The sequence below is a fragment of the Lacerta agilis genome, chromosome 1, assembly GCF_009819535.1.
Source record: "Lacerta agilis isolate rLacAgi1 chromosome 1, rLacAgi1.pri, whole genome shotgun sequence".
Classification (NCBI taxonomy): domain Eukaryota; kingdom Metazoa; phylum Chordata; class Lepidosauria; order Squamata; family Lacertidae; genus Lacerta; species Lacerta agilis.
In genome coordinates this window covers 104,438,224-104,451,508 of record NC_046312.1, presented here as the reverse complement: position 1 = coordinate 104,451,508, position 13,285 = coordinate 104,438,224, and the positions used below count along the sequence as shown (strand labels likewise).

The 13,285-nt window shown below is 39.6% G+C and overlaps 1 protein-coding gene across 5 annotated transcripts in view; it reads left to right on the top strand.

The window, feature by feature from the left end:
• The window catches only part of RBMS1 (RNA binding motif single stranded interacting protein 1), a 114,336-nt gene that overhangs the window by 54,960 nt on the left and 46,091 nt on the right, over positions 1–13,285 (top strand). For all 5 annotated transcript variants that reach the window (XM_033165822.1, XM_033165812.1, XM_033165802.1 and 2 more), the window contains exon 2: positions 9,465–9,640. In XM_033165822.1, the coding sequence (XP_033021713.1) occupies positions 9,465–9,640 (176 nt within the window). The remainder of the gene's footprint in view (positions 1–9,464; positions 9,641–13,285) is intronic.

Here is a 13,285-nt window from a genome sequence, read left to right as displayed (position 1 = left end):
TACTTCTATTTCTGCTGTTTGCCTTGTGTTGTGGCTGCTTTCCTTCTAGTTTTTACCTGCTGTTTTTATTGTTGGCGTTAGTTTTCAAATGGTATTTGATGTTAGCATTTTAAGAGTGGTTTTATTTGTGTTTGCTCGCCATCTTACAGGGAAATCCTAACCATATCTTTTCAGAAATATATCTATTTAATTCAGTGGGACGTACTCCCAGGTAATTGGAGATAGAATTGCAGGCTTAGAATCAATCTCTTTAAATAAACACTCAAGGCTGGCAAATGTCCCTTCTGTGAACAGAAGAGGTTGAGATCCAGCAGCATCTCCCAGGGGAAGAAGAAAAGAGAGGCCATTCACCCCCCCCACACACACACACACCCTGCCCCCCCCCTGCAGTCCTGTACACCATCTCTCACTCTGTTCCTAAGAGTTGCTCAACCCTCTGGATAATTGCCCTTCACTTAAATGCTGCCAGATCACTTCATCAGTTAACGCTGTTTGGTATTAAACTAAGGGTTTTCATATATAGCTTGACTTAACACGTGGGCATCAGAGGTGTGGTCTTTCAAAAGCTTCATGGCAAAGTGAGACCTTAAGCTTGGGTTGCCCCACACTTCATCCTGCACTCTAACCACTACAATTCACAGTAACTACTTCTTGCTAGAAAGCATTTTTAAGAACTGAAAGAAGTAGTAACAACTTGACTCTAGTAACTTTTTATCCAATTGTTTTGATGCAGATTTTAAAAAACACATACAACGTTTTGGGGTTGTTGGTTTGCTTTAAAAATAGAGGAGGAGGCACCCCCCCACACACACACTTTAGCTTCTACTTATCAGGCAGTGTTTACATTAGGGCTGAAAAGTTTAACACATTTAAAGATAAACCAACTAAATCCTTAACCACAGATATGCCAAGCACCTTCTCCCTCCATCATTGTCCAAGGACAGACTACCACATTAGATACTCACTAGTATGTGAGCAGAAAGCACTCATGTGTTTTATTTATTTGTTCAAGTTTTTTCATGTTCTTTTCCTGATTTCCATAGGCTAATTTCTCCTCTCCCTGCAGCAGCAGCCTCATATGTGAGGGCAGAGTGGAGAAAATCCCTGTGTTGGAAGTTGAAAGCCACTCGTGATTCATAGGATTCCTATTCAGTTGCCCCCTGTACCTCACAGTCCATGCTTTATTAAGTTTTCACTTAGTGGAGCTTCAAATTATTAGAATTTATTTTATTTGTATTTGGCTCATTTAGAAAAAAGGTGTAAACCATTTAATAATAAAAAAATCTAAGCTGTGTACATAAAATAATATGAAACACCACCACCAGATAAAATTAGGAGTGTTTTAAAAAAAAAAAACACCAAACCAAAACAAAACAAAACAAAACAAAACAAAACATGGACACATCACCAAATATTCTAATTGACCAGCTTCTAGAGGGCATAGAAGTCACATTAGTCTGCTTCAGCCTTGTTATATCTTAAAGACTAATGGATTTATTATGGCAGAAGCTTTTGTGGACTAGAGTCTACTTGTAGAATTCCCACTGCTACTGGGAGCAATTTGAAGCACTCTCCATTTGGCAGGTGTTGCAAATTTATTGGTCACCAAGAAAGGGGAGGTTTGCGTGCCGTGCTGGTAACTGGCTCATAATTATGAAGGGAAAACCAGGAAGAGATGAACAGAGTAGTACCGAATAGAAAAACAGACTTTTCAAAATTTCAAAGGAATTGTATGGTTTGGATACAGAGTTCCTGATGAGTAGGACTTTGCTTTCGGAATGCTGCTGGAGGAGGATAGGGGAGAAGATTTTCAGTGATTCCTCTTGCAATACCCTGTAAAACCTTATTACTACTTTACTTCAGACCTTTGTTCTCAAATTCAGGGGCATAAAGAAAATTAATACAGAGGAAGAAAATTGGCTAACATATGAGGATTTGTTGATTGAATCAGAGAAAGATTGGAAAATTAAAACTTATGATCAGGTGGCAGATAAATTGACTGGGTGGATCCAATATCACCAGGTGTGTGGTCTATTTAATGAAGACAAAAGAAAACGTAATTTTGATAATAAGAAATCGAAATTTCAAGTGGAAATTTTAGAAAGTGATGAGAAAATATTATCCAAGATGTATAATTATTTATTAGAATGGCATACAAAAGACGAAGAGATTAAAGATGTTATGATAAAATGGGCGATAGATGTCGGGCACAATATCCAAATCGAAATGTGGGAAAAACTATGGAAAGATCATATGAAATTTACTGCCTGTATAATCTTAAAGGAAAACATTATGAAAATGATGTACCGATGGTACTTAACCCCAGTAAAATTAGCAAAAATATATAAGAAATATGATAAGAAATGTTGGAGATGCGAAGTGAAAGATGGTGAGTTTTTCCATATGTGGTGGACATGTGAAAAAATAAAACCTTATTGGGAAGCAATTTATAATGAATTAAAAAAAATTTTTAAATATACGTTTACGAAAAAACCAGAAGCCTTCCTGATTGGTTTAGTTGGAGAAGAAATCGAAAAAAAAGATCAAAGATTCTTCTTATATGCCACCACAGCAGCGAGGATATTAATAGCGCAAAATTGGAAATTAAAAGAGGTACCAACGGTAAATGAATGGAAAAGGAAATTAATGGAATATTCTGAATTGGCGAAATTGACTGGGAAAATAAGAGAGCAAAGTGACCAAAGGTTTCAATTGGAATGGGGTAAATTTCTGGATTATGTAAAAGATTGTAAAGATATGCAAACACTTACAGGATTGACGAACTTCTTGTAACAGGACAGAAATGTATAACAAAAAATGATAACAATATGACAATAAAACATGTGGGAATGAAGAGAAAGCGAGGGAATAGCTAGAACAATAAAAAAACCAGAGAAGAGAAGGAGGGAAGTCAGGAAAGCTCGGCGGAGTTTGTGTAACAATTGTGAAACTTTATTTGATGAATGTATATGTATTTTGTTTGCTGATGGAAAATAAAAAAATACTTGCAAATTCAGGGGCATTTTGGACGTGCAGACACTCACACTAATTTAGGTATCTTGGGCAAAACACTTCATCTCATCTTATATTTTAAAACTACACCTGCTGGTCTTTGTACGTCAAGACACTGGCTTAATGAAAGGCACGGCAGTTAAGTGGATTAAAGCTGATACTTCACGTTTAATTCCTTGTCGCAAGCTGAATGCCAATGGCAAGATTGTTCAGATCATCCAAATATTCAGCTAGTACTTCATTTTGAGACGATTTCCCCATAGCGCAGACTCTCCTTCAACCATATATTAGAATTAGATTACTTGGATACTGAAAACAATCTCCTTACCAAAGTTAAGAAAATACAATTAGCCTTTATATACAGCTTATTAAATGTAACAAACTAGCATTTGCTTTTGGAGAATGGTAGATTACTATCTGTCCATGCTAGTATGCAACATTTCAGATTTAATTCCCTAGTAAGGGGCAGGAGTCACAAATCATTAGCCAATTAACTTGGCTAACTTAGTGAATCTATTACATCTGGACATCTAACATTGCCTTCTTTCTTTTTGGAAGAAGGTGGCCTCACTCTAGTGACAAGTTAAGTCTTGTGCATCCTCCTAACATCTATTGCAGGTTACGTATACAGAGCATAATTGTGTCTAAGTTCTTAGCTTTACTACAAATGTGTGATGGTTTCCTTACATTTTTAACTGCTGTGGCTTTAGAATCCTGGAAATGAATGGCATACTGTGAAGCGTGCTGAGAATATTGTTAGACCTCTAGACCACAGTTCAGGGTACAGAGTGGCAACCTTGTGCACCCTATGTAGGAAGCAGTGCTAGAAACTAGCCAGGCACCAGGCACATTTTGTGACTGGCATAGGTCCAATTGCAATCATGTTGTGATCTCAGGATCCCAAGTTGGCGACTGGGGAAAAGGAAAATTCACTTAGAGAAGGATCTGAAATACTTACCTTGAAGCTTGAATTTCTTTTGTTCTGGATTGTTTTATTTGCTGTTTTAATGTGTTCTAAAGATTTGTTCTTTGAGATTTGTTCTTTAAAGTATAAAGCAGTATAGAAATGAAATTTAAAATACAGCGGTACCTTGGGTTACAAACACTTCAGGTTACAGACTCCGCTAACCCGGAAGTAGTACCTCGGGTTAAGAACTTTGCCCCAGGATGAGAACAGAAATTGTGCGCCCGCGGCGGCAGCAGAACGCCCCATTAGCTAAAGTGGTACCTCAGGTTCAGAATGGTTTCAGGTTAAGAACGGACCTCCGGAATGAATTAAGTTCGTAACCAGAAGTACCACTGTAGTAGTAGTAGTAATAATAATAATAATAATAATAGTTTCAATTGCAAAAAACCCCAACAACCTGTGCCTAGAACGTAACTCTAGGTTTAAGGTGCCATTTGGCGATTAAATTATTTATCTGAGTTTCTAACACTGGTAGGAAGTTGGCTTCATTTAGATGAGCGAGACTTACTTCCAAGCAAGTTATGCATAGGATAGCACTATAAAACCTGTTTAAAAAAACACTGTAAAAAAATAAAAATAAGCATAGGATTGCATTGCATGTTTTGTACAGGAAGACAGTCTGCTTTTGTTCAAAGGCCAAACTAGGGCAGTCCTGTGAGTTTAAACATAACATGGTTCTCCTCAATAGTTTAAAAGGGGGCATGTGTCTTAAGCAAAAGGGTACCAGTAATCCAAATTAGGAGAGCTGAAGCATCCCCCTCCTGAGGTTTTATGTCACTGCAGCTCTGCTGTCTTAATCATTTTTCTCTCAACCCAGGATCACTTTTGGCATCTGATTCCCTGCTAGCAGAAAAATGAAGGGAGCTGAGCCACAGCATAGTTGAAGAAGGATGTGTCCTCCCTGGGTGCATGGCTCTAAAATCCAGCACCCATTCCATAACAGGATCAGGCAATCTTTGCTGTGGGTCATGCTACTTCTGATAGAATCTGTTGGAGGCTGCACCGTGGTGGTGGGCAGAGTCAAAAGCCATTTGTCTCTTCTGTCATCCCCCTTCCCCCTTTTTCCTCAATGACCTGCATAAAATAAGGTTTGAGGGCCATGGGTTACCTACACTTGGGGGGGGGCAGGTCTGTGTTTAAAAACTCTACAGCTGCCTCCCTATCTGCTTTGGCCCCTGTGTAAAAGGAGTAGCTTTCTTGTTCTCATCAGATGCTAGAGGGTTGGATCTTTATTTCAGTAAGGCTTTTGACAAAATCCCTCATGGTATTATTGCAGGGAAGCCAGTAAAATGTGGACTGGACAAGATGACTGTTAGGCAGAGGAAGGAGCTGCATTGGTCCCGACCCGGCAGTGCACAGAGTGAAAAATGAGCTGCATTTGCCCCAGAGTCATGCAGCTTGTTCTTCTGTGTGCTGGACACTGGTGGTGGAGCGAGTCCCTCTACCAGCAGTGCCCGGCGGTGGTTAGGGGACTCTTGCTGCAGTACCAAGGAGCTGGTATACCATGCAGATTACTCCATTTCCTTGATTATGCACTTCACCAGTATTACCTAGGCGCTTTCCACAAAGAGGGAGTTGGATAATATAGGATAATCTTGACAGAGTCTTCCCACTCCTGCCCTATTGTGTGTCCTAATGCTCCCTAATGCAGTGAGGCAGTGAGAGATTTCACTTTCCTGGGTTCCATGATCACTGCAGATGGTGACAGCAGTCACGAAATTAGAAGACGCCTGCTTCTTGGGAGAAAAGCAATGAAAAACCTAGACAGCATCTTAAAAAGCAAAGACATCACCTTGCCGACAAAGGTCCATATAGTTAAAGCTATGGTCTTCCCAGTAGTAATATACGGAAGTGAGAGCTGGACCATCAAGAAGGCTGATCGCCGAAGAATTGATGCTTTTGAATTATGGTGCTGGAGGAGACTCTTGAGAGTCCCATGGACTGCAAGAAGATCAAACCTATCCATTCTCAAAGAAATCAGCCCTGAATGCTCATTAGAAGGACAGATCCTGAAGTTGAGGCTCCAGTACTTTGGCCACCTCATGAGAAGGAAAGACTCCCTAGAAAAGACCCTGATGTTGGGAAAGATGGAGGGCACAAGGAGAAGGGGACGACAGAGGATGAGATGGTTGGACAGTGTTCTCGAAGCTACTAACATGAGTTTGGCCAAACTGTGAGAGGTAGTGAAGGATAGGCGTGCCTGGCGTGCTCTGGTCCATGGGGTCGCGAAGAGTCGGACACGACTGAACAACAACAACAATGCTCCCATCCTGAAACTTATTGCACATGTTATTTTGGATAAGGGTCTTCTGCAAATCAGCCTCACTATTGTTGAAACAGGACTCAGATTTACTTTGTGTTGACCAAAAATATCTGTTTATAGATTATTTTTGGAACAAAATTCTTTCATCTTAACTAAACGGTGTTATGACATTCCAACCACCCTCCCATGGCTACAAATATTTCTTGAGATATTTAAAATATATATAGGCGGGGAGATGTGTCTGCAGTATTAGATATTTCCATGCCCACTTTAACAATTGAGTAGGGCTGCAGTAGAAACTGGTTCTAATTTCTTATTCTTCATCCCACTTAATTGGGTTCAATTATCAAAGTAATTGGCTTTCATAGGGCTCTTTAGCTTGAGGTGCATATTTCAGTGTTTCTCAAATTTTAAGTTGTCATGGGAGAAATTCAGCATAGCAGTTACGACAATCATTCTGTCAGCACAAACTTTTCAGCTTGCCAGATGGAATGAGCCCCCATTCCAGCATACACTACTTGGAGAGTTCTCCCAAGCCAATTTTTTTGGGGGGAGTGTCATGGGTACAAGTTGAGGAGACCAGGGGAAGCCCCATTGCACTAATGGAAGCCCTTGTGTAGGCTTCCACCAGCGGAACTATTCTGCCCATAGTGTCCATAAGCATTTAATTGAGTCGAAATATGTCATTTTAAGCAGCCACTAGGTCTTTTCAGGGTTCAGACAGTACCTACTGGCTTTCAAGGTGAACAGTTTTTGCATGTCTAAAAACATTGTTTAAAACAGTACAGTGGTACCTCGGGTTAAGAACTTAATTCGTTCTGGAGGTCCGTTCTTAACCTGAAACTGTTCTTAACCTGAAGCACCACTTTAGCTAATGGGACCTCTTGCTGCCGCTGCACCACAAGAGCACAATTTCTGTTCTTATCCTGAAGCAAAGTTCTTAACCTGAAGCGTTATTTCTGGGTTAGCGGAGTCTGTAACCTGAAGTGTATGTAACCTGAGGTACCACTGTACTTATGAACAATTTGGTACTCTTGGAATTAAGACTTTCAGTTTTTCCATTGCCAGACTTTCATGCTTTGTCTGTGCAGCTGGCTTAGACTACCAAGCACCAGTGTTTTTGAAGATCTCAAGTCTAGGGCACAGTCCAACTCAAGTCAAACTCTTGGTTTCATTCATTTAAGTTGGAGTGATTTATGCATCTTCTTTACTCTTTCCTTTGAGCTTAAAACTGCTTAATTTTGGTTGGAACATTTGGCTTGTCCTCTGAACATTTCCCCTCATTTGGTAATATAAATATTTGCTGTAGAAATAGTGGTTGCCTTTAATATGCTGAGTGGTTTATATATACATTCTTTGTTTCAACATTAAAAATCCAAGTTAATTTTATAACTAGGAACACATGCAGAAAATATGACCTAATTTGATGCCTGCTCTTCTTGTCTGTGGGTGTGAAGATCATTCACATTCATATTGCATTCATATTTTATTCAACTGCTTAAAATATAGGTATCCTAAAAAGGGCATGAAAGCAAACATCACTGGGACTATTAAAAAGTTGGCCAATAATATAATTGTGTAGTTCTGCTTATATACATCATAACAGAATATTAGAAATATGACACTATGAAAACTGTAACTATATAGTTAAGGTCCTGTACAGACTCTGACCTGATTTTATGCATTTAACATATTATTTGCATTTGGGGGAGGAAAGTCACTCTAGTATTACTCAAAACCAGACCTTGAGGACATGTGTGGTAACAGTCAGAAACAAGGGAATCATTTCTTATATCGGGGTTTTCACTGCTACCAGCTAATATATTTGTTAACAGAGAGATTGTTCTTTCTGGCTTTGCTGCTGGGATGATTGTTCTGACCAGAGAAAACATAGAAGAAGCATTTTACTAACTTTGAAGCTTAAACTTATTTGGAGTAAACAGACTATGAGCTCCAAAATCCAGCAGAAGAGAACAACATAAACATATGCTAACTAGCTTACCCCATAACTTTGACTAGCTGTTGCTGATCCAAGAAGAATGTTCTCCATATCCAGGAGGCAGGGCAGATTACCCTTGCAAAAGCCATGCTGGTTTAGCTTCAGCAAGACTTGTTATTCTATATCATGGGTAGGCAAACCAAGGCCTAGGGGCTGGATGCGACCTAATCGCCTTCTCAATCCGGCCCGCGGATGGTCCTGGAATCAGTGTGTTTTTACATGAGTAGAATGTGTCCTTTAAAAAAAATGCATCTCTGGGTTATTTGTGGGGCATAGGAATTCGTTCATTATTATTTTTTTCCAAAATATAGTCCAGGGATATTTATTTATTTGTTTATTTATTATTTGTACCCCGCCCATCTGGCTGGGTCTCTCCGGCCACTCTGGGTGGCTTCCAACAAATATTAAAATGCAACAAATAATACAACAAATATTAAAAGTGGACCAGCCCCCTGCTGAAAAAGTTTGCTGACCCCTGTTCTATATGGTTGGTAATCCAGTACACTTATGATAATGGATGCCATAAATGTACATAATTCATTGCAACAGAACTAAAAATGTCAACTCTTGCTTCAAGGAGCTTACAGCTAGATCTTGATGGGTGGGTGAGGAAGCAGCAGAGCAGTAACAGAGAGGAGAAGTAAATTAATAAAGAATAATTGTTGTAAATTCAGTTATGTATGTATTTCCAATGAGGACCAAGCCATTCAGTGTGTATGAACTTAAATAATAAATCACCAAGCATGTACATTGCCTCTACCTGAAAAATTTCTTCTCCCTTCCCCCTGCACAAAGGAATGACTAACTTTCCATGCACTATGTCTAGGGTAGACACAGGCTGTAGATATAGTCAGCTCATGCTGATTTGACAGCCTTATTTAAATTGGAGGCTTTGGCCTGGTCAAAGAGAGACATGCTGATGATAATAGGTTTATGTTCTCTACATCTTCAGTTGTGCTTCTCTGTTTAAAGAGAACCATTCTGCTTTGTATTATATGCCATCCTGTGAAAGGGCAATATGATGTATCTGCACCATAATACGTGTGTCGTCTCCTTGCGTGCTTTGAGTGACTTGCTCTGTAGGCTTCCAAGGTGCTGTGGAAGCAGGGATATTTGTACCACGGAGTAATAGCATCAGAACTTTTCTAAGGATGAATCAAAGCGCTGTGCAGTTCATATTGTATGTCCTAAATGAGCTCCTCTGTTCTTGCTTTGTTTTTCAGCAGCCCATCGTGCCTGCCCATCCAATGGCTCCTCCTAGCCCCATCATCACCAGCAGCAATAGCAACAACAGCAGCAGCAGCAACTCAGGATGGGATCAATTAAGCAAAACAAATCTTTATATCCGAGGTCTGCCACCAAACACCACTGACCAGGACTTAGTGAAACTATGCCAACCGTAAGTATACATTTTGAAAATTAATTGAGAAATATGTTGTTAAAGTGAGAAGATGCTTTAAGTGATTTTGTGCAGGGCATGCAGACAACCCCTAAATAAATAAATACCGAAGCGTAGTAAGTCAAAATGGTTGAGGTTGCCCATATGCATCACCTGTATGCTGTAGAGCAACTTGTGTTATGGAGCTATTCACTTGCAAAAACGTCTTCCTCATATATAAATATAAGGTTGTTGTTTGCATACTTTAAAAGGGATGCTGTTAGCTTTGCAGAAATTGTTTGAATAAAAACTAATAAAACATTTGTGCTGTTCTTTTTTAGGATATTGTGTTGGGGTCTTTTTTAGGCTATTGTGCCTCATATGCAAGAATGTGTATTCTCCTTGTTGAAGGGATGTCTTTTACACCTCATACTAAAGTGATGTACAAGAAAAGTTTGACTAAATCCAGTTACATTCTTTTGTATAAGCACAAAAGCTTGTGAACTTGGAAGCATAACAACTACAAGAGAACCTACATATTATAGCACTATATGTTCAAGTTCTTGGATGGGCATTTGTGGAGCAGTGCTAGTGGCTGTTTTCCTTCCACTCACAATTATTTGGATACAATCCGTTAAGTTTATAACTGAATCAAGTGGCAACTATGTAGATAGAACAGGCCCAGATTTCTCTAACAAAAGATATCCGGATACATGCATGAGGCTTGGGGTCACTGTAGCGAACATATGTGGGTCTGTGAAAGCTAACTTGTTTCAACATGATCCTTAACAACTAGAAGCAAATGGTTCAAGAAGATAAAAACTAGCTGGCCTTCGCCAAGTTGTCACTGTATTAATTTTATGTATTGTGGAAAGTTAAGCACAAGCCAAGTTCTTCCTGCTAAATTTCTCTTTGGACAATGTTGTTCCCTGCTAAATTTCTCTCTCAGACAACACTGCCTTATTAATGTGCTTTTAGCAGCAATAACATGCAAAGTGGTTTGATACCACAGCAGCAAATGTTGCATCCTGTACTTGGCAAGAGGGGCAAAGTGATACAAATCTTCCCAGTTTGACTTTAAAAATTACACCTAAACTGCTCATTTGTATTTCTGTTCTGGATTCTTGTTCTGGTTTTAGAAGGAGCTTTTGCTATATCTGTGTTGCTCTTACTTCTGTGTCCATTTGTTTCTGCCCCTTAATGCTTCGTCCACTGCATTCAGCTCGGTTTTGGCATAGTGCTACTGGCAGTGATAAACTTGAACGTGTTTGTATTCTGATGATTATTTTCTTCTTTTGGGAAGTTGCTTGAGAGAGCTCTTATCTAATTACAGGCATGTTGTGTTTTTTACTTCCTTATTTGTAGCAGTACAGTTATAATGTTTGCATTCTTTTTTTGTACTGCTTTGGGTGCTTTTTTTAAAACAGATTAATGTGGGGAGAAGTACTTTTGCTGGGGTGACCATTTCTTGTTGCCAGTATGTTTCCTCTGTGGGTATCTTCTATTCCTCACCTCTATTCATCTGTTCTTTCTAACGGGTGTACAGCTTGTGCTTTTCCTGCCAGATTGGAACAGACCTCTGTATAGTGTATGTCAAACACTCGCTTGGGAGAGCAGGTGTTTTCAGATGGCATTAGTGCAGCTCTCGCTGAAAGTGAGGGGACAGGACTCTGTTTTCAATAGGTTGCCCTATTTTGAAACACAAATGTACCAGTGTTGTTTTGCTTTAGGACAGCCAAGTCCTCCCCCTGCTCTTTGAGAGACGGCGGAATGATTTGAGGATTGTGCTCAATTGGACTTTTTGTTGAGGTGATTTTGCAGCCAGTGCTTTGCATTTTCAAATTATCATACAAATGCTTCCCAGGGGGAAAAATATTACTGAACTATGGGCATCTCACTGAAGCAAAAGATGGATGGGGTGAATACCTATATAAGTCCCATGGTTCAGAACTTAAGAACATGTTGTACTTTGATCCAAGGATAGGAATTTTTATGCATAGCACTTTTTTGTGATGGTGGCCTTTTCTTGGCTGTCTCCCATTCATTCTATAGTTGGGTGTCATAGAATAGAGATGGTGATGTTGAACGTCAGCTCCCATCATCCCTGACAATCCTTGCTGGGGCTGATGGGAGTTGGAGTCCAATAATATCTCGAGGGTAGAGCAAAACAGTTTGTGATAAGAACACCAGATTGCTGCTAAAACCTGAAGTCCTCTTGTTATCTTTCCAACCCCACACTGTAAAAAGCAGTGTAACTTAACCAATGCCTGTGTCAGGAGTCCATTGGTTGGAGATATTCCAAGATAAAACTTTTTTTTTTGCACATTTCTCTTTTTTTTAGTATTAAGTGGTGTTCTGTTCTTAAGTGGCCCTCCTGCTGCTGAAACATGGTTGACATATCTAGCTTTGAATATTCTATTCAAAATCTATTTGATTTGTTTATTCTTTAAAATCCTGGCAGGCATATATAATAAAATATCAGAAACAAAGCTTTGCTCAAGTTCTTCCTCTTCCTATAATGTTGCTGTTATGGCTGCCACACATAGACATTAAACTGAACTACAATTAGAAAAGCAGCTGTTCTTAAGATAATACAATTAGTGATATAATTATGGCTGCAGATCACAGTGCTCTTCCAGGATTGATGTAATAATGGACCACAGTCTCTTAAAGACTAGCTTTGTGATACATGAACCAAAGAGACTGCAAATCTTTTGGAATTATGCCTTTATAACCCTACTTGAACTTCAGAAAGATGCAGATTTAGCCTTAGAAAGTTGAACACTTTAGCACCAAGGAAGCAAAACTTTTTTTGTAGGTAGCTCCAGCATAATCCAAGAGGTAGCTGACTTGATGGCTTTATGTGCAAAACATTTAGATGTAACAGTCCAGCAATAAGCTTTTCTGCTACACATGTAGCCTAATTCTGTATATTTGAGTATCACCAACAAGATTGCAGGTATTTCTACATCATTGTGTAGTTAGATGAATTGTCCTCATTTCTGCATGGGTAACTAAATTAGTAACCTTAGGTTTTCCTCATTTGCCTCCCAATTTCATAAATGCATAGTTCTGAGATAGTAGTTACTATGAAATGGTGTATCCTGAAAGAAGGCATTGTTGCTTCACTACCTAGAACCCTCATGAAGAGCACTTTACATTGCCATTGTTACAAGTCTCTCTTGCCATCTGTAATACAAGTAAGAGACTTAGTTGGTGGTGATGCCAAAGAGAAGAAGAAGAAAAGAAGAAGAGTTTGGATTTGATATCCCGCTTTTCACTACCCAAAGGAGTCTCAAAGCGGCTAACATTCTCCTTTCCCTTCCTCCCAGTGTGGTGTAGTGGTTAAGAGCAGTAGTCTCGTAATCTGGTGAACCGGGTTCGCGTCTCCGCTCCTCCACATGCAGCTGCTGGGTGACCTTGGGCTAGTCACACTTCTTTGAAGTAACTCAGCCCCACTCATCTCAAAGAGTGTTTGTTGTGGGGGAGGAAGGGAAAGGAGAATGTTAGCCGCTTTGAGACTCCTTCGGGTAGTGATAAATCGGGATATCAAATCCAAACTCCTTCTTCTTCTTCTCCTCCCCCACAAGACGGCCTTATCCATAGTAATTTCCAGATTATGAAACACATTGCCCTTGATTATGGTTTGGTTCCTACTATGGCAGT